Below are 22261 nucleotides of genomic sequence, written 5' to 3' on the forward strand. Positions count from 1 at the left end.
ACAACCTCACCGAAGGCATTTATCTGTGTGTACAAGCATGTGACACTGGGCAGGCATGTCATACCCATCTATCTAACAAGCAGCTGCTCTTCTTGAAATATGAGAAATGACAGATTAGCACATTATTTTGCCTTATTGGGCCATTGATGCTCCACTTAAGGACCCTGGAGTCCAAACCAAGACCCATTAAACAGAACAACGGAATTTCAATTGGCTTTGAGAAGAATTGGGAAAGACTTGCTGTAATCCGTAAGCACCAAATCAGTTAATCATGCTAACATTTAGCATTTGTACGTTATCACAACATTAAACAATGAATGATCAAACCATATGTCTGGAGGTATTTCTGTGTTCCTAATGACTTGCAGGAGATAATAAAATATTGCCTTAAACTGGTGCTGAATTCTTTATTTATAAGCATGCAGTCTTGAGGAATTGTCACAAAGCTCCACTAATCTATTTTTATTGAAGTTAATGATACAACCCCTGCAGATTTGAAAGGAACTTGATTCTGAGTAAGGGAAAATCACCTATATTTCTGACAGCTAATCATGTCAACCTTTATTATAGAAGCCGGCAAAGGTATAAATCAGAACAACCGTTTTTAATCAAAACTTTCTTTTTCTTTTTGAGGAGTTTATTTTCTCCATTAGAAATTTAGTTCCTGTCTGAGGCTACAAAACTCTCATGTGACTGAAAAGCTATTAACATGACAACAGCAATGGCAAGTGGGATGTCACAGTAAAACCTTAGGGCTCGTTCACAAACGGTTTTGTACTAGGACAAACTAATATCCGTTCTCAACAAGCATGCCCCAAATCTTCCAGATATAGGGCTCAGGGAAGAGAAAACTGATGGGTTTAGAATTAAAAATAAACAAGAAATAAAAAGGGGTGCGGTGGAGGAGGGAATATTCCTAAAACCTGTTCCTCAGGTATTTTCATATCACTGTCAAGCAGCAAAAAATGAAGTTACCCCCACATTTCAAAATACCTCTGCAAAAGCTGCCCTGTTTACAAAATCCTAAATGCAGCTGGTGGTCCATCCAATTTCCCTCTTGATATGGACCTGCAGAAAACCCCTTTTTGAATCACACTCCTCCAGTTTTGAGAGATGGACATGCTTCTTCCCCCGTAGAAGACACTTCTGTATTCTTAGAAAACGCTCCTGTATTCCTGGAAAAAAAATCCTGCAATTTAATCTTCATCTTCCCTGGGTTGCTGGCCTCACCTCCCAAAAGATACAGCCAGAGGGGTGATGCAGACAGCGGTTCTGCAGAGACAGCTCAAGAGAAGCAAGCAGTAGCAAGTTGGCCAGCTAACTAGAAATGACCTCAGTTTGGCTCTTTGTAACTAATGAATAAGCAAACAATTCCTGACTTCAGCTGCAGTTTCCTCTTTTCCCCCATGTATATAAAGTGCGATCAGTTTGTAGTGCAGCCTCAGTGCTGAGGAGGAAGAGAAAGTCACTGCTGTGGTTCAGGTTGACGAAGCATTGAAGACGTCCTCTGTAAAAGCACACATTTGTTAGCCCAGAAAATGCGTATTTGCAGAAGTAAAGAAACAAGATACACCTCAGCTATTAGCAAATCAAACCTTCTAGCATGCCATTATAAGGTAATAAGAAATTATAAGGTATACAAGAAAAAAAAAATAATTTGGTGTTGAGAATAGACAGGAGAGGTGGCATCACCACCTGGCAAGGTTGCCAGGAGGGTGCCCACACCCATGCCACCATGCAGGCTGCCGACCACTGCTTTGTGTCTGGATGTGTCTAGATGCTCTCACCATTTCTCTCAACTCTTTTGTTACTTATATGGAGCGAATCTTGCATTTCAGTGCACGTAGCCCACTGGGATAGGCACAGCAGGAAGGTCTGTAACTTTTACTGCTCACTGAGCAGCCACTTGGCACACCTCCTACAGCTGTGCCATGCCACGCCACCAGCTTCTCCTCGGGTATGGACAGCACCATCCTGCCGAAGGGCAGCTGCAGCTTTCCAGCATCCACGGGAAAAAATGCCATCAACGATAATCTGTGAAGGTGGTAGGCATAAACAAAGCACCCCTTGCCACAGTGATTCTGATGCTGTACCGTCATCCACTGAGGTTTTAAAATGTTAGCAACTCTTGTTGATGCATTTCTTGCTTCAGAAGAAAGGATTCAGTTAGCGGCACCCTGTGTTTATAATACCTGTGTTTATATACCTGACCAGGCAATTGCTAGTAATATTTTGGAGGCAACATCCTGTTGCAACATCTGCTTGTACACAATGAACAGGGTTATGGAATGAATAAGTTATGCCAGAATCACTTAAAAAAAAAATCTGCATTTTCTCCTGCCACATTTCCTACCTCTTGGTAGTACCTACCTACTTGGTTGTTTTAAATACTTCACATGCTGAGAAATATATATCTTGTTAGAAAGCTTATAAAGAGAATGTGGTAGCACAGATGCAGTTTAACCCTCACATGAGGGTGAACCCAGGCCCTGTTAGTAGACGTATATCATGTCAGCTCCATGCAGTTTAGCTCCTGGCTCCAAGGATATGTAAATTTAAACTCATAACTTGACCTGAGTGAACTCAGGAATTTAATTCAAGCGCTCTGCATAAGCAGGACTCTATTGTCTTCAGACTAAATATATTAATCCAATTATTTTTATTTAGATACATTTCTCTGTCTATGAATTTCTGAAAAGCAAGTATGTCCTTTCTGTAAATTTTTAATGTGCACTTTAAGATAACAATATTTGAGACAAATAATATGAGGTCCTTGTCTTCCTCAATTTCTGTTAATATCATAAAGAAAAAAGCACATAGAAGAGTTTTCAGCAAATGCAATTATGTTAATATCCTTACAATATTTCCACTCCAGCACTAATTCAGCACTACAATCTGAAATATTGGATATTGATGGCATAAACAGTTTTGGTTTATTAAACTTTACATCAACATGAACTTTAGATATTTCCATGGTATGCAGAAAAATGTATTTTTAGTGTGACAAGTTATGTTTTTCCTTCTAATTAACTCAGGTAGACCTTGCATCCCCAAGACCAGCTACAAGAACTTTATCATTTAGACCATGAACACAGAGTGGATAACTTACTTTTTCCAAGTTTTATGGAAAACCTTTTCATCTACAACTAAGGCCCAGCTCATTCTGCACATACTTTCATGGCAAGGGATTAATGATATGTTAGAAAAATCTGGACTCAGCAGTTCTTTATTATATTCTCCCTCCACTGTGGCAGGGAGAACCGATAAATATCTGTAATGCAAACCAAACAAGGAGCATTACTCAACACATGACAGAAAAATCTTCTGCTTGACATTTGTACCATCAACATCCTTCATGCCTACAGAGGTGGGGCACCAGAAGACAGCTTTCAGTGACGTGGTTCCTCCTCTGGGAGGATGAAGTCCTTCCTCCCTAGAAAATGTCCCCACACCATGTTGCTACCACCCAAACTGTCCAAGTGATGGCTGCAATGGTGGTGGTGGCTCTGCTGGGCACACAGTGACTTACAAGCCAGCATCTGCCACATCCCTTCCGTGGACTCCGGCACTTGTTTCTGTACATGCATGGAAGTAACACTGCTGCACATTTTTAACTGTGCCTTTATGGACTTAACAGAAAATCCATTATGGAAATCAAGCCACTGCACAGCTACACATTATCAAAACACATAGGGTAAAAGCAACTAAACCAATTTTACCTCAGATGACACAAACACTCATTTCACAATTCTGCCTACCTTGGAAATCTGTCCATGCTGATACTGCTCTGAAAAGACATCAGGATCACGCAACAGCATCAAACTCCTTGAATATCTCTTTTAAATACAGCTTCACAAAGCTATTTATAAATTAATAAATAGCCCAAGGTGAGCAGAAAGCTTTTTCATGAAAGCTGAGCAATAACACAATATTACTGTTCCTGGATCCTCTGGCATTTTATCATGTTCTAGTAATTTTCCCAAAGGTGATGTCAAGGATCCTCTTAACTGTACTGTTTGCCCATCTCTGCATGGTGATGATAGAACTATTGATTTTCACATTTGTGACTCAGATGCAATTCAACACAAGAAATCCAAATAATTTCCCGCTTGCAGTATATCAGCTAAGCAATCGCAAGCACAAAGAGCTTTGTTCACGTCAAAATGAAGCAGCATTGTTAATATGTGACACTTAAAATAGCACTTTATTATCTCTGTATTTTTTAAAACAAAACCCTGGTCCAGCAGCTGATTTAATGCAGGCTGGGGAAGGGATGGTCTGAAGAGCAGTGTCTGCTGGGTGAGGTTTGCCTCAGATGTGAGCTGACACCGAGGAGCATCCTGCCTTCCCTTGAGAACAGAACAGTGCTGGGATCTGTACTCACCCAGCCAGAGCCGGGCACTTAGAACACCCGCACCGCTGAAAACCTTGGACCCTTCTCCAGGTCCCACCGGAGAGCTCAGGGCAATCATTCCCATCCTGCATGTGACTAAGGAAAAGGCAATTTTCAGTCTTAGACGAAGATTGGAAACTCTGACCTTTGGGCTTACACCACACGTAGCCATCGGCAGTATTCTATCCCTCCTCCCTTGCTTCACCTTGCTGCAAAGCTATGGAACTCATCCCCCTGCTGCCCCAGCCACACCTCAAAGCTACACTCAGCCTGGCGACTGGATGGCTTTGTACCACTGCCTGAAGACATCCAGCTCCCAGCATGGCATCGAGTGGGGCTGAGCGATGCTATTTCACAGGCGATGCTATTTCACAGGGGACATCACATGAGAGGGATGCCCAGGGAGAAGGGGAGCCTGTCTCTTTGAAAAAAGAAAAACTGTAACTGCTGAAGATTTCAACAGAGGGGGATTCATCCCAGGGCTGTGAGCCCATCAGTTTCCCCCAGAGACTATCCTGGCTCTACAGGTTTCTTTTATACTTTTTTTTTTTTTTCTTTTAATGTGAACCTGAAACAGTTCCTCAGTGTTTGAATGAGCAGGAAATCAGCCAAAATAATAAGCCCCACTGGCCTTTAGATTATTTCAAACAATTAACAATAAGTCACTATTCTTTGACATAGTTATAGAAATCACACTTCTTTGATGCACGACGACAAACAAGCATGCTGAAGGGGCAAAAGGAGGTAGATTTTTTTTCAAGAGAAGAAGTACTTTTCTAAGTAACACCTACCCTGAGGACCATATTTATACAACTATTTCAACAAGCGAGAGTTTTGAACGTCCACTTTAATCCAACTGATGAGAAAAGAACAAAGAAACTAACTGGAAGGCCAGGATGCAATCAAAATATTTAATCAGTGAGAGGTTTCTTATCTGAGCCATAAACTCAACGGCATTTCAGTGGGAGCTGTGGGAGGAGAAGCCGCGGTGAACACCTGGAGGCTTTGTGGCTGTGGCAGATGGAGCCCCATAGGAGAATCTTCCCCTGTGCCCTGCCACCACCCCTGTACGGGTCACCGCTGACACCCGCCATCCCCCATCTCCCATCATTTTCAATGCAGCTACATTAAACAACCAAGGGTGGAAATTGTATTCATTCCCCTAAATCCCACCACCTCCCCCGCCAAAGTTAAATATTTGGCCTTTGGTCAAACTAAACGTTTTTGGGGATTTTTTTTTTTTTCCTTTTAAAGCAAAGTCTCACGATCCCCGTGTGACCCCCGTGGGAGGACAGAGGGAGGCAGGGAGACCCCGCCGTGCACACACAGCACTGCTAGAGCCCAGTGTCAGCGCGCTGAACAGCAGAGATGGGTATAATGAGATTTTAATTACTTCCCTTCCCTTGGGGATCCTTTTCAATTTTCTGATTTTCCTCCTCACACGTTTTTTTTTTAAATACACACTTAGCAAACATTAAAGAGCTACATATCTGGATGCAACTCACATTAAACAACTGCTTTGATAGTTTAATTTTTTTTAAACATAACAAATTCTCACTTTCTTTAAAGGCTTTACTTTTATTTGTTTGTATATTCCCTAGGTTATCAGGACATCTCCCTCAGCTTTTCTGACAGGAATATACATATCCTTGTAACTAGAGAAGTATGGGAAACTCTGGAAACATCCAACTGTGTACAAACACTTAAAGCTCAGATACCCTAATGCAAAACAAGTACCTCTCCGAAAAAAACATCTGGAGATGTTTGAACATATTTTTATATAGATATATATAAGATGTGACTCAGGCACGGAAAGCCAAAAGAATGTTCTCATTTCCTGAGGCTGGCTAACAAAAAGGAAAAAAACATGAATGAAGCAACAAAGATTTCGGAAGTCAGCTTTTTCATAACAGCAGCAGCTTTAAAATGATCCACTTCGATTACTTTTTCATATAATCAGAATATTGCCTCTCTTTTGCAACTGCATATACTCACAAAAGGAAACACAAAAGGAAGAAAAAACCCATTGTTTTCTGGGATGTTTAAAGTACTACAGAAATGTTGCACTTGAGAGGCTCCTGCCTTTCTCCTTTCAGCCCCAGTGAAGCTCACGGACGGCTCCCCTCAAGCCCCCTTTCCCACAGCAGCTTGCCTATCTCCACGGTACAGTGCTTGAGCAAAACACACAAGTGGCCACGTGCACCATGCCACTCCCATAGCTGTGTCTCTTATATGGTGGGACTCAGCCTGCAAGACCTCACAGACACAGCTCTTGCTCCATTTTTTTTCTCGACAGTACAAGTGGGTATAAACAGTGTTGAGTGCCTCTGGGACCCGAAAGCAATGGGTAAAGAAAGCCTCTGGGCACCCTTGAGATCATGAAGTCATACCATGCCAACAAATGTGACGTAGATTTAAACAGGCATCGATGTGTCACTATTCTCCGTGCCCCTTCTAACCATAACCTACATGTCACAGGGACGGGACATGGGGTCTCCTTCCTCTGAATCCTCTGAAGGTGAATTTCTGCAAACAAGCTTTGTGACAACCATGACAAAACCACTGCTGGGGTGGTTTCCCTTCAGGCAGGGCTGTAGGAGGGAACAACAAACTGCAGAGGGAACATATCCAAGTGTGCTTTCAATAGCAGCAAGCAAAAGTAATTGCCCAGGAGATCCTCATACAACAACCTGCAGGCAGGTGATCCCTCAATCCAGTTCAGCGGAGCATGGACGTGCTGCTTCCCGACACTGCGCCTGGGATGGCCGCACGCAGTCCCCAGCCCAGCCCACCGACACACACTGCTCCCTCCTTATTTAGATCCCCAGCCCCTCCTCACAGGACCCGAACTTTAGCACCTCTCTTCAGGCCATGGCTGCATGACCCAAGCACAAATCCACGTGTCTGCCGAAACGGGTGTTTCCACCTTTCCCACGTCCCTTCCCCTCCCAACTTCAGCACCACTCACAAGATCAAGGAATTGATCCAGATTGAGACAAACTCAGTTTTAAACCTAGATATCTACCAATGTCTCTCACCATGGGCTTTCAGCTGGCTCAGGTCCCCAGTGCTAACATGAGAGATATGGGGGGACAGGAGTGTGCAGGTCACCCCATTCAGTTGTAGCGCAACCACATGCCTAATTAAAAAGTCTCTGTAATCACCGCCTGCGGGAAGAGCAGCTGCCCTGGCATGGCCCAGAGACAGTCCGTCCGGCTTTGTGACACTGGCCAGAGCTGGGTCTGGGAGATGATCGCTGCCAAATGAATCTCAGCCCACTTACCAGCAGCTCCTGGCAAAAATGAATTACTTAATCCAGCACAAATGTTGGTCTCTCTGCCACGGAACACAGGTCTGTCCTGCGGCCGACACAGCTCAGACGTGCGTGGCGTTCACCTGCAAAGCTGCAAACTGTATTACGCGCCGGTGCGCAAGTGCTTCCTCGTGACAGGAGGGTTCACCAGATTTGCACGCAGAGGCTGCTGTGCTGATTCAGCCCTGAATCTGCAGGGGCCACCTTCCCCTGAGAGAGGCGGCTGCCAGCCCATGCTGCCGCCCCTGCCAAGCTGTATTCTTCACTCCCGAATCAGAGGTGGAGGGCGCTGGGAGACACGGAGGGAGCACGGGGGGATGCTGCGGCTCCAGAAGGTGAGAGTCTTGACAGCCAGTCCCTTGCCCCCGCCAGGCAGCACCCAGCCCCAGCAGGGATGGCCAAGCCAATCTCCAAGGCAGAGAGTCCTTGCAAAGCGCCAAGGCCCCCTTCCCCCCTCCCAGGGTGGATTTGAAACTATTTCTCTGTGTGGTTTTCTCTCCCCACATCAATCCCACAGCTGTTGCACGTCAGTGTGAGGTCTGGACAGGAGCCACTCTGCCATGTTGTTGCCTCCCAAATATTTGCTGGCGTTACTGCATTGCTTTGCTGTGGTCTTTCCCAGTGCCCCCAACTACACTAAAACAATACATTAATACAGAAAACCTTTATAACTCTGAGCATGGCAGCTTCCCCATGCTGCTCTGGCCACCCAGGAAACATTCGTAGTATCATTACATTGCCTTCGTTTCTCAGATTATCCACACCAACTCCCCATCCACGATGTGACCGAAAAACCACAAGGTTTTAACTCCACTGTTCCCACCAGTTTAGCTTTTACTCAATTAAAAGCCCATCCACCAGTGTGTTCTGATTTCTTCAAACTACATAATGCAAGCAGTGATTGAAACAACCTTAAACACACCAAGTGATTTTAGGTCTCATCTTCTTACCAAATTCTGTAGAAGTAGCTGGTGGGTTCTTGTAATGAATTAAAAAGTGATGAAAAAAGGATGATCAAAGGTGGAATTCAAGGACTACTTATTTAAAATATAAGGAAAAACAATATGAAAATTATAGAGTATAAAACTTCATCCTGGGTGCTGCTCTTGTAACGCTATTTTTCATGCATTCTAGGATACTCTAGACCATGCTATTTTTGCAGAGGAACATGGTTTCACTTTGCCCACAAATAGTTTGTCACTGGGCACACCAGCAGCTTCTGTCCCCTAGACCTTGCCGACAGTCTCCAGGCACCGAGACAAATTCATAAAACTGTTTTGCATAAAGGGTTATTTGGGTGCACAAAACCAGACAAAGAAATGACAGTATCTTGATTTCTTTTTTTTTTTTTTTCCTTTCTATCTGCTTAAAAAACATAAGTAAGCATTTTCATAAAGACACCACAGGAAAGGAAATGCTGAAGTAATTGCAAAGGAGTGTCCTAATTTGAAGAAAAGTATTTAACTCCAGGGCACAGTCCCCTACTACATTCAATTGTCAGACTGAATAAGGACCTTCCCAATCTTTCACCCTTTCTGTCCCAACATCAGTGCTTCTGTGCAAGCTGTGAGGGTGACGTGCACTGTAACACATCACTAAAACAAGGACCACATACATGGCTGCTTGATTCATGGTATGGATAGCTTATGCAAGGGAAGGCTTTGGCTATCAAAACATGACTGTCAGTTTGATTTTCCTTGTCATCAGCACCTGCCATCATGGAAAGACCTGACGTGAGTAATTTCCCCAACTATCAAGCTGCTTTTAGCACAGCTAATAGTTAAAGCCTGCCTATGCTGAAAAGTAATGAGAGACCGCATTATGTTACAGAGTGAAAAACCTTTAAACTGGGCTTTGGAGATAAACAAGGCACAGATGAATCAGGATGTCCAACCTAACACACTTAGCACAAAGCCACAGTTGCAGGAGCTGAAAAGCCTGCCTTAAGTGCTTCAATAATAAATATTTTATTGTGACTTCAAAAAGAATTTGTTAACTATGCAAACCATCCTCCGTATATTGCAGGACATTAACGGCTCCCCTGCAGTAACTGTATGGAGCCAGTTCTAAGAAAAAGCCTTCTGCATTAAAACTGAGATCGAACTGCAGCATCACATTTGGCTTCTTATTTATGGAGTCCCCTGTCAAAGCCAGTAACACTACAAAGTGCCCACATTTTTGAGCTTCACAGTCTACAGAGGAACAAGAGCTGTAAATCCACTAAGTCTATGCTAGTTTTTCAAATGTAGCTATGCTTTGAATAAAGAGGAGCTTGCTTTGTTCAGTATTTTACTGCATGCTGGCCTGTATCATTGCTACAAAGGAAAACTTAGTTTGTGCTAGGAAACTACAAAAGCTTAAGATAATAATGGTTCTGAACTGCAAGCACATGTTTTTCTCTGAACCGCACAAGAAACTTACTCCAACGATAACATATCCAGATGAATTCAGCACAACCAGCTGGAAAAGCTGCCCACAAAACTCAGAGGACATTTATAAAGCAAGCTAGCTATCAGCCCCAAACAGCGCGGCCAGCAATCCCAAACGACAGACCACTACCCAGCACCAACCCAACTACAGGGCACACTGCACATCCCTCCCCAAACCTCTCTCCTTAGGGCACGCTGATCTCCCAGTGTGATGCCCAGTGAGATGGCGGTGCCTTGGGTAAGGGGTGTTTAGGTCACACTGCCAGCCTGCCGGTTCCTTTCATTGCAAAATAAAAGCCGCAGCAGAGACTCAAGTTCAAATAGCCTCCATAAAGTGGAGGGGGGGGCCGGGGGGGGGAGTTAAAAAGAAAAGTCTCCCTAGGAGAAAAACAAACCCCATGCGTGTACCTGCCAACCAGATGTCTGCTGCTCTTCCGTGTACCAAATCTGGAGAGAGACCTCAAGTCATTCTTTCCTTTTTTGTTTTCTTCCCCAAAACTCAGGTTAAACTCTCTAAATCAGAGCAAGAAGTCAAGATCCAAAACTTCTGAGGAGTTTCAGCCTGTGGAAGCCTTTGAGATCACCTTATATTTTGTTAAAATGTGATTTTGAATGAAACATTTGCATTTTCAATGGTTTTTTCCCCCAAAGAATCAAAATAAGAAAATGAACCAACTTTTTTAATTTCCTCTCCTTGCATTTTACTAAATCAAAATGTATCTTACACAAACCTTGCCCTTTTGCTTTATTTTGACCTCAACAGACTGGAATCACCCAAAGAAAACCCCTTCAGCCAGAAGTCTTGTAACCACCTCCCCCAAAGGAGCTGACCCCTGCAGCCTCTACCCACCTTGCCACCCTGCCAGGGGAGCCACACTCCCTGCCCTGGCCAGCAACTCCCTCTGCTCCCTTGAGCCACGCTTCTGCAAGAATCAACTGCACAGCACCTTCAGCTCCTCAGCCACAGCACAGCACAGTCCTTGACAGGACGATTCACCCCAAAAAAGTGGTGAGAAAAGATGAACAGAGGGGGCCAGCCAACTTAGGCAAGGGGCTCCACATCCAGCCCTTGCTGGGCAAGCAGTTCATATCCAGAGCACGTCAGCAGCAGTGGGACTCCAGGCTGACTCTCAGCCATGGGAGGATTTGCTCGGCCAGGAGGGAGCACGGATCGTCCCCGCTGGCAGGGAAGGATGCTCAAGTCACCGGCCGTACCCCAGGATAGGCGCTCTGCCGCTGGATGTGCCGCCCACCCGCCTGCCCGCTGTGGGATGCACCGCCTGCGTTTTGCGCTGAAGAAGCTCCCCCCCAAGACAGTGCTGAGGGAGGTGGGCTGCTCCCACCAGAGCACTCTGCTGCTTCATCTCAGCAAGTTTGTGCAAGCATTGGCTCTCGCCTGACTTCGTCCCAAAATTTCTCACCATGCCAGGGGTGTAGCCTAGTTCATATCCTGGGAAGCGTGTACCAGCAGGGCAGCTGGCCTGCTCCCCAACAACTTCAGCAGAACAGATGCCAAACGTGTAATTGCTCTATTTACCCGGAGAGGTGAGCTCCACACCCGAGCTGAAGCACCTGTGCGGGCTGGATGACACGCAGATCCTCACAGTCACAAGAAACTGATGCTCAGGGCACATACACCGGCAACCTGGCCACTTTTGGAAACACAGAAAGAAGCCCGGCCTGGAAGCACCCATCACCCACTAAGAAACCAAGTGGCTTTTGGAACGACTGAAGAAAAAACAGCTGTCTTAATACTGATGAACATCTGAACCACGCTATCATCTTTTTCTCAGCATGTGGCTGCACGGCAGCTAGGACTAAAGCTGGGCAAGGCTGGTGAGATCCTGCTGCCTCCCCTGCCTTTGCCCAGGGCACTGGGGCGCTGACCCCGGGAGCGGAGCCAGCTCAGCAGCCTGTCCCGTCCCACCGCACTGTGTGCCACCATGGCGGACCCAGCTCAGCTTGGCTTCACCGCTGCCACAGGTTTCCTCCAAAGGCGTGGTGCGGAGCTGGAGGAGTTCACAGTGGAGATCAGGTGTGGGAAAGATAAGGCGGTCTTTCGCCAGGCTAAAGTCTGTGCGCCAGTAGCCGTCCTCACCCTGCAGCCTGAGCCAGCTACAAAATCGCTCTTTCACCCTCCTCCACCTCTGGTTTCCGCATTAGCGCAACACTTGCCAAATGCTTGAATTAGGGACGTTGCTTCCCAAGACGCTACCACAACGGGTGAGGCTTCGAAACAGCAGGCGATCAGAACAGCCTTTGCTTTCCGAAACCCTTCCCCATTAACCTTTCCCGAAAACGACTCAGTAGTTACGGGATACGCACAACGCTACACGGATCTCGCCACATAAACCCCGAGGTGATTTCGCACCAGCCTTTTAAAACAACCACCTCCCGCAGGGCAAGGCGCCTTTTCAGGCAGAGGGCACCGACCCGTGCTCACGCCCCGTCCCAAGCGCGTTACACGTGAGCTTTGGGTACCAGCCCCAGTTCTCTGCAGCGGGGCCGCGCCAGCACCCCCATCCCCCCCCCAACCCGCTCCGTCCGGGAGCGTGACCCCGACGGGGCGATGCAGGAGCGAAGGGACCCCCGCCGTGCCCGTCGCTGCCGCCCGCCGCGGTGCTGCCGGAGGGAAGGGGAACGTTCCCCCCGCGAAATGAGAACTCCACGGGGCGCGGAGGCAGCGCACCTGCAGGGCTGCACCCCCAGCCCCCGGCGGGACCCCGGCCCTGCACCAGCTCGCCCGACGGGCCACCCCAGCGCTTCCCCCCCGCCAGAGCACGGGGCCGCCGCCCCCCATGCCCCGCAAGGCGCGGGCGCGGCGGGACAGGGGATGCGCCTTCCCCGGGGCACCGGGGTGAGGAGGGGGGGGGTCAAACAAGCGGGCAGCGGCCGGTGACAGCGGCCCGGCCGCGCCGCGCCGAGACAAAGCGCCGCCCTCGGCAGCCGCCCGCCGCGGGAGGCGGGACGGGACGGGGCGGGCGGGCGGCCCCCGCGCCTCTCCTACCTGTTACAGGTCATCCCCCCCGCCGCCGCCGCCGCCACCCCCAGCATCCCGCCGGGGCGCTTCTGCTCCCGCGGAGCGCCCGCCGCCGCCGGGAGGAGCCACGCCGGGCGGCGGTAATGGCGCTGGGCGGCAGCACCGCCCGCACCCGCCCGCCGCCGCCGCCGGGGGGCGCGCTCCGCCCGCGCTGCTGCCGCTGCCGTGTGCCGCGGGCAGGCCCCGCCCCGGGCCGCGCGGACGGGCGGGAGCGGCGCCCACCGCTCCCCCAGCCGGTGAGGGGAGCGCAGCCGCCGCCGGGCGCCGGGTCGCGCTGCTGGCCGCAGCCGCGTCCCGGCGGGCCGGGGGCGGTCAGTCGGGCCGAGCCCGTGGCACCGGGTGACCCCCGCCCCGTACCGGCACTCCGAGGCACCGCGCGGGGGCCGGGCTGCAGCGCCCCGCCGCCTCACCTGAAGCAGCTGCCGGTCGGGCGTCCGGTGCTGGTTTCCTTCCAGAACAGAAAACTCCTGTCAAAACAATTCCAAGTATTTTTACTATTTCTGACACGTGGTTGCGCAGAACGGTGGTGTTTCTCTCAAGAGAGCTGTCGCCTCGCCTTAAGGTGCCAAATACGTTCAGGTGAGTGTTTGCTGGACCACGATTCCAGCTTTAATCGACGTTATTTAATAATGTAACGGCACCGACAAGCAGTTGTGTGGGAAAAGGCCAGCCCCTTGCCCAGGTTCAGCTGCCTTTTTTAGAAAGTAAATACAAATAAGTAACCTTCGACACTAGTGCTGCCAAAACGGAGGGCAGAGGCCCCGCTTCACTGGGGGAGAAGCAAAACCATGCAAGCTTCGGAAACACACGGGCAAACCAAAACAGCATTACAGAACAGGCAGGATTGTTAAGCTACCCCGTGTCACTACCCCATTGCCATCCTTAATAACAGAACAAGGGAGCGGCGTGGTGAAAAAGAGAAATGCAAATGTTTGACTGCCAGGATTAAGGAAGTCTCTATGGCTCCAAGAAGATGGCATGCTCAGGGAATATGTTAAACCCAGGAAAAACCAGCATAGGCAGGTACAAGCGAACATGCATCAGAAAGAGTAATTTGAAATACATGTACATGGCGTACAGCTACCTCAGTATCCATTAAGACCAGGAAAAGAATGTAAATTCTCAGGGCTGTAAGTCACAAAAGACACTTGATGACTGTGCTACCAGCATAGCTCTAGAAGGAACTACAACTCTACAAACAAAGAAACACCATCCTGCCTGCTGGATTTTTGTTTGTTTGCTTGCTTGCTCCTTGGCAGACTTCAGTTTTGCTTGCCAAGTTTAGGAACAACATTTTAGCATCACAGGGAATACATTTCTGCACAACGAGGGAAATAAAGTATATGCTTGAAAAACAGGGGATGGTAAGCCAGAAGAGGGGGAGGTGATCCTTCCCTTCTACTCAGCACTGGTGAGGCCACACCAGAGGGCTGGGTCCCCAGTAGGAGACACATGGCCATACTGGACAGTCCTAACAAAGGGCCACAAATATGGTTAGGGGACTGGAGCATCTCTTCTATGAGGACAGGCTGAGAGAGCTGGGACTGTGCAACATGGGGGATCTTACTGATTTTCAGAAATACCTGAAAAGGGAGGGTGCAAAGAGGATGAAGCCAGGCGCTTTTCAGTGGTGCCGAGTGACAGGACCAGAGATGGTGGGAATAAACTGAAACACAGGAGCCTCCCTCTGAACATCAGGAAACACTTTCACTGTGAGGGTGACCCAGCGCTGGCACAGGTTGCCCAGGGAGGTTGTGGAGTCTCTGTCCTTGGAGATACTGAAAAGCAGTTTGGACATGGTCCTGGGCAACTTGCTCTCAGTGGGCCCGCTTGAGCTGTGAGGTTGGACAAGTGACCTCCAGAGATGCCTGCCAACCTCAGCAATCCTGTGATACTGTTAAAACGACCAAAACAGGACCACACCACCCCTACCCCAAAAAACCCCAAACCCCCACCCCAAAACCAAAATATCCACTCATTTTAATGCGTCTGTCAGCAGAGCTTCCTTGTATCATCTAAGTACTCATTCTGTGCCAGTTGAAGGTAATAGTAGTCTTTTGTTTTTTTCTAATCAACTTTGGGCAGTCTGCCATTACTTGTAGGCAGCTTCATGAATGTCTTCAATTAACCTCAGTTTGTCTGCAAGGATTTCAGGGCCTCTCCCGTTGCATCCTCCTGGGGAGCCATACAAGGCAGTTGTCCCTGCCTGCTAAGCCCCAGATGAAGCGCAGCACTTCCCGCCAGCATAGCCTGAAACAGGGGGAGGTGGCTGGGCAGACATGCAGCTACCAGGGCAGCAAACTCCAAACAACCAGTAAATTCTGGAAATAATTAACAGGTGGCACCAGCCAGCAAGAGCAGCCGTTAGGGTCCTTCCTTTAGAGAGCACATTAATAGATTTAATGGCAAGTGAATTGCACCATGTGCAGTTTTCCCATGCTTTTAAGGACAACATCCCTAGAGCCTAGTTCGCTAGCAATATAATCTCAAAAGTAGCAAAGGCATTCATACAGAGTGGGAGAGCCTCCCCCAAACATGTACTTATGCCAAATGCTAAGTCCTCGCAGCTTTCGCAAATGCTGTACCAAGCCAGGAATTCAGTTTCACATTTTGCCTCCCTAGGCTCTGCGCTTTGTAGCAAGTTTGTGCCTTAGCTTTGGGGTCTGATTTAAATTTTTGCTGTGTCTTGCTGTAATCATTCTTAATTGTTAATAATTCCCCATTACATAGTATTAGAGCATGCTGACATTCTAATAAACTTGTAAAATTCAGCCCAGAATACTTAGGCAAATAATTTATAACAGGAGGCACAAACACACACTGCAAACTTAGAAGAAAAAAGGTCATGCCTTCCAGTCCAGTATAATGACAAGCTACAACCATTTTCTTCTTATGCAGTTTTTAAAAAATATGGTAATCTGCCTACTTATTCATCTTTACAAAACCATCACAAAGTTAAACATCCTACTGCTAATGCACTTGGCATCAGGAGGAGAAGTGCCATTATCCTCAGCAAACAAGTGAGGAAACAGAAACAGAGAAATTGAAATTAAATTCACAAAGGAAGCATGTGGCAAGACCGGGACCTTGGACTCCACGTCTCCAGACCAGCGTATTAATCACAAATGTAATCTCCCCCCACTGCTAGATTAGCGTGAAAACCAGTTTTAGGTAGACATATGTTTTTGATATTCTGTTTCCAGAGCACTTTAAGTCTTCCACCACTGCTGAAATGCCAACATAATGTACCGTGGCTGGCAGTGGCAGAAGTGACAGGACAGAATATTTACCTGTTCAGATCTATACATATTATCAGCTTTGCTGACACCAAACAATACCATTATTGTAGGTAGAAAGGGTTATTGGGGAGACAGATGAGAAGGCAGCTACTTGTTGAAAGAATTTGACTGCCTGTCTCTGATCACAAATTTCAGCATTTGTACATGAAGTTCTAATTTCAAAAAAAGTTGTAAAATTTTCCCATAGTCGTGTGAAGAGACTTCAGTAAGTAATTTACAAGTATTTGCTCTAGCTTTTGCTTTCTCCCAGAACTTCATGCAACCGCAGATGGTATATTCTTCCTTATGTTGTCATTGACTCCTGTGCCTGTTAACACAGCAATCCCATGGTTGTTTACCTTAATATAATCACTGGATTTCAGCTTTAAACTGTGTTCATGTTCTTCATCTTGTACCTCCAAAGCTATAAAATTAAAGCACAGCAAAGGGAACTTTGACGATTTAAGTATGAATGATTTTTGAACACAAGGTGTCCAGCTTAACCATTTCTAGCAAAAATGAATCTATGAATTCACCAATTATTTCACATTCTTGCTCTGCATTAATAACTTCACAACTCAATTGCAAAAATAATCTTTTATCACCATTTGATTGCCATAAAAATACATAAAAATAGTATGTAGTTTACTCAGAACGCTAAAACTTACTGTAGTGATTATTCTGACATCCTTATAAAAGCAAAGGCAAATTTCTGCTTCATGCATTTTAGACATGCTTAGTATATTTGGTTTCACCTATTCTTGGAAGATGGAAGGAGATTGTGCAATAACAGGGAGGTGGCTTTTATAGATCAGTCTCAAACCCCTGCAAAACTGATCATAAAAATTCCATATTTAGCTGTACAAATTTCTGCTTCCATGACAAGGTCAGTAATTGGACAGACAGACCAAGAGCTAAAGAAAAAGCTTATGGCAGCACCACAAAACAGGTACTTTAAAAAGTAACTTGATGACTTTTGGAAATCATGGTATTGCTCTCATGTTTTTGAGGCTTGTATGCCACTTGCATAATATGGAAATTTGTCCACAGCAACATTTAGTGGGATACTTTAAAAAAAGCTCAGGGTCTCTATTCAGACTGAAAGCTTAGTCTACATCAATAGATTAAGCTATGAAAAGAGTTAATATACAGTTATCCTTTCTGTTTATCAGGCTATTCTGATTATGCTCCACCTATCATAAAAAAATAAGCTTCTCCCTGAGCCACTCCAAATGCCTAACCTACCCATCAGAAATAGTTTTTCAGTCATCACTGTTCAACTGCAGAAGGTAGGGAAGAAATCTGATGGCAAATCCTGCTGACAAATCCATTCTTCTCTACCACATATGGACCATATTTTAGCACAAGCATTTCTAGATATTGCAAGATCAGCAGTATCACCATTGGTTAAAAAAAAAAGTCATTGCTTGATGACAACAATTTGATGCAACTAGTTATAATACCTGTTTATTATTTTGTAAAGTTGTTTGGATGGTTTTGCTACTGCCAGTGTTCAGAGGTACTCCAAACAGAGGAAATGTAGCTCAAGTCAAGCAGCACAGAAGTCAAATATCTTGGGATGGCTAAAGGATGGGGGGTGGGGTGGGGGATGACACCAAGTTCCAACCCAAAATACTGTAAGCCATTTTCCTATGTTAAACTCTTTGCAAGAGTTCCAAGAACAAATAGGTACCTCTGCTCCAGAAATGGTCTGAAAGTTCTCAGAACAAGCTTTGATTTTCAAGCAATAGAACGATAACCCTCCCTCAAATCCTATACTCGTGTACAGCTGCTACCCATAGTCTAGTTTATCAATTTAAAACACTTTCAAAGGTCATCATAAGAGGACTGGGACTGTGCCCATGCCCAAAATAGCACATTTCTTTTTACACTGATTACCTTTACCTTGGAGTCTTAAGACGCCTACAGGCAGTCAGCTGCCAGCAAAAAGAATAAATTATTTACTAATACAAAAGTGGATTGAATTGCTGGAGCAATAACTGATGTGCATTTTTCCATTTTACTATCTTTAGTCTTCGTTATTCAATCCAGCCTTGATTTTCAGGATGAGCCTGAGGTACACGGGACAGGAAGAAAGCTCTTGATCCTAACACACACCTTCTCATCCTTGCAAGACAGTATGATAAATTTTAGATCAAATTCAGTTTGAAAAGTAATCAGATTGTTATTTCTCTTCCACTAAGCATATATACATTTATATGAAAGCTGTTGGAAGTCAACTTATAATTATCAGGCTTTCTTATTTGACTGTCTTACATCCATTTGTTATGTCAACTTCTTTTCACTCTTTATGATCCCCTCTCTGACCCCATGTTTGTATAATAAACATAGCCTAACATAAAATGGATGGCAAGAAGATAAACACACCAAGCTCTCACTTCAATCCAACCAACCACCTCACCTCTTCATCCACAGAGCATCTATCTTTGAACTAGGACAACCGCAGATACAGAAAAAATTATCACAGGGAAGTAGGGAAGAGGTCGTTAGTCCACTTTAAGGCTGACATTAGGAAGGAGTGCTGATTTATAAAGTGTCTAATATTTAAAGTTAAAATACTAAGTGCAATCCTTCCAACAAGCACATTAATACCTTCTGCATCCCTCTTCTCCACGTCAGATACTGTCAGATTGTTGGTGACAATTTATTAACAAAGTACTTTAAATGAACCCTTAAAAAAAAATATTGAAAAAACCCACATAACAGATTTCTTTTCCATTCATCCAGAAGTATCCAACACTGTTACTGTATCCCAAAGAAAAGACAGTAGCTACTAAACCAGATGCACAAAATCTTCTCTTTAATGCTACTGTAAGCATCCCCTTGTTTTCTACCTTGCACCTGACCAGCATTTTCTCAAGTAGAAACAGAGATTCAAGGAAAAAAGAAAGGCACTCTGTTGGGTAAAGTTGAATTTTATTGAACTGATGGCCACACGAAAAGGCCATCAAAGATATTTCCAACCAAAACATCTATTCAGACTAGCAATTCTGAAATTACTACAACAAATATACTTTTACCTCTTCATACATTTGGTTTCTCAGCTTGTGGGTGGTAGCTACTCTTTGCAAGGCTCCTAAGGGAGGTATTTTCACAGTACCAGTAATAGTAGAACTAGCAGTTGGTTGAGGAAGTAATTGTGCACTGGGTGAAGCCAAGGCATAACATAAGCCAAATGAAGCACTGGTGGTTAAGCTGCCTTCAAAGCCACTTAGTACACACTAAGGAGAATTTTGAAGTATACCTCCACAACTTCACCTAAAGATAGATAGGAAAGGAAGAATATTGTTTAGTATTGGTATGTATACCAGGGCATGTTTCTCTGTAAAACAGCACAGACAGCATGAAAATATGAGTGAAAGGGATGGAAAGACCCTGGCTGAAAGGTTAAGCAGGGTTTAAACACATGTGTATGTATTTTAATTACTTTCAAAAAAATTAAGATGGTGAAATGGTGAAATGCAGCAAGGTGGATAAAGGGGAAAACAAGACTGAAGCTAAACAAACATGCTGTGCTGGTAACAGAAGTAGTAATTCTATGGCAGATTGTTTCTTTTTCTTCAAGAAATATAAATTTCTGTTGAATAACCTGGAACACAGATTATCTCATCTGTGCAAAAGATTTGTGCAAATGATGTGTGCAAACACAGAGAAGAGAGAGAAGGGTATAACAGCTTCAGTCTTTAGAATATTTAAAAGATGCATCTACTGACAAAAGCTCCGTCCTTTTCTCTCAGAAGTTATTTTTAGGAGTTTGACCTATGGACTCAGATTCTTCCTTTAGTGTCTTCAATATGACTAAGTCAGACGAAAAGACTGCTTCTACTAAGTACAGACATCACTACAGTAATGAAACTTTCCTTCCTGGTCTTGAACACAAACTTCCAGCCTCAGGTTAAAAAGCCATAGCTTCGGCCCTTTCTCCCAAAGCTTCAGCTCACTTATGACCTCCGATTCTTGGAGTACTATCCCAAGACTTCCATAGATGCCATTAATCTTTACAACAGTACCATACTCTACATGTGCCAAGCATCGCGTTTCATACAGTTTTAGGCACCATCTATACTTTGTGGACCGCTGCCTTCATATTTTCAATCCAGCTTTTGCAGAAAGAAATAAATATAACGAAGACTAAAAATTTAGTCAAGTCAAAGCAGAAAATGCCATTTCTGTTTCCCAATGATCTTACATTTTGTAAGCATCAGCAGAGAGGAAATAATTTTAATTTCTTCAACATGCAGAGAATAACACTAACAATACAGATGAGCGAGCTGAAAAAAATACGTTAAAGAAACTGTAAACACTTTAAAATGCTTTAAGTCTAAAGTCTAGTTATTCCAGTTATTCAAAAGCGCCATCACAGACAGGTTCGTCAAATTATGTTTCCAAGCAATTTGCAATTAATTTGTCATTTCTCATTATACTATTGATCATCAGCTTTAACATTTACAAGAGAAATAGTTGAACTGCTGTCAGAGCATAATATACAACAGTCTTTCAGAGCTACCGCAGGCTTCTTTCTTAGAAGAGCCCCAAAAGCTGAAAATAACACACAGAAATAAAACCCTGTAGTTCAGTGCTATAACACCAACAGATTGTTGTTCTACATTAAAATTTCTCTTTTGCCACTGTGGAATGTGTTTAGAAGTTGAGTGTTCCCACTGTCTCATCGAAGTCCCGACCAGCTGTGAAGGTATGAGGCCCACCCAGAGGGCCGTGAGGAACTCTCTTCCTCACCTGGAGGAAGAAGAAAAAACATAGTTTAAACTAAGGTTATTACATTAGACATTGCGTCATTTAGTTATGTGACCTTTTTTCGCCCTTTGCCTCTGCTCTTTTTCAAATGTTGCCATCGTAAACTTGTTGAGGAGGTAACATTCAACGCTTACTCTTGGGCTGCCATAGAAATGTTCATGGATTTTATCACCAAATTGACTTTACTTCGGGGGTACTTAAGGATGTTTTGAAGAGGCCATCTATCACCTTTCTTCAGAAAAATCCAATCAGTGTTTGTTAGACTACCAAAACATCATCAAAATTCTATGGACTTAATTTACAGCACATCTTTCCAAACACAAAGCCTATCATGAAATGCAGTATTTTGCCACTTCACTTATTCATGTGATCTTGTTCATAAGTTTTAAGTACTTACATATACATATGGTACTTGCTCTTCATATTGATTTTAAAACGAAGTATAGGTTACTTGCTAATGAAGTACAAGAAGCTACAAGTTGTTATTGAGAAATGACAATCAAAAAGTGTTTTTAAGGGGACAAACAGTATTTGAAGCAGAGCCAGAACATTATTATACAGTCAGCTCTTGGGTTAATTTCTTGCAAAGGCTTAACTCTTTTTCATTCCTTCACTAGTTCCTTTATTTCTTAAACAAAAAGCACCTATCTTCTTGGAGATAATTTTAAAGTTAATATACTGAAACTAATATTAGATCTGCAGTACTGCCTTGGAAGGACCACTTTTAATTATCTTTTTAGAACACCTGCCAAGAAAGTAATTCATTTATATTAACCTTTACTTTAAGGTCAATTTGACAGAACTCTTCACTCAAAACAAAAGCACATTAAAGTCCTACAACTTACTATCGTCTTCCTAAAATGTACGTTTCAGAAGAAATTATATTTTAACTTAATTTTATTTATATTTTTGGGTATTTGTTCTGTTTTCTGAAAACGGAATAGTAACTTCCCAACAGAGCAAAATGGTTTCACTGCTAGCTGACTAGCATTATGCTGCTAAGTTTTGTTCCTCCTCAAAGGGCTACATAAA

General features: G+C 44.8%; 2 protein-coding genes across 4 annotated transcripts in view; both read right to left on the reverse strand.

Annotated features, from left to right (window-relative positions):
• LIMS1 (LIM zinc finger domain containing 1) overlaps window positions 1–13283 on the reverse strand; it is a 76392-nt gene extending 63109 nt beyond the window's left edge. Inside the window, exon 1 of the mRNA XM_037377391.1 lies at window positions 13143–13283. Within this exon, the coding sequence (XP_037233288.1) occupies window positions 13143–13189 (47 nt within the window). The 5' untranslated portion in view covers window positions 13190–13283. The remainder of the gene's footprint in view (window positions 1–13142) is intronic.
• A 6090-nt stretch (window positions 13284–19373) lies between these two features.
• The window catches only part of GCC2 (GRIP and coiled-coil domain containing 2), a 28435-nt gene continuing 25547 nt past the window's right edge, over window positions 19374–22261 (reverse strand). For all 3 annotated transcript variants that reach the window (XM_037375893.1, XM_037375892.1, XM_037375894.1), the window contains one exon: window positions 19374–21211. In XM_037375893.1, coding sequence (XP_037231790.1) covers window positions 21141–21211 — 71 coding nt within the window. In that variant the 3' untranslated portion in view covers window positions 19374–21140. The remainder of the gene's footprint in view (window positions 21212–22261) is intronic.

The sequence above is a fragment of the Falco rusticolus genome, chromosome 2 (genome assembly GCF_015220075.1).
Source record: "Falco rusticolus isolate bFalRus1 chromosome 2, bFalRus1.pri, whole genome shotgun sequence".
Taxonomy (NCBI): Eukaryota; Metazoa; Chordata; class Aves; order Falconiformes; family Falconidae; genus Falco; species Falco rusticolus.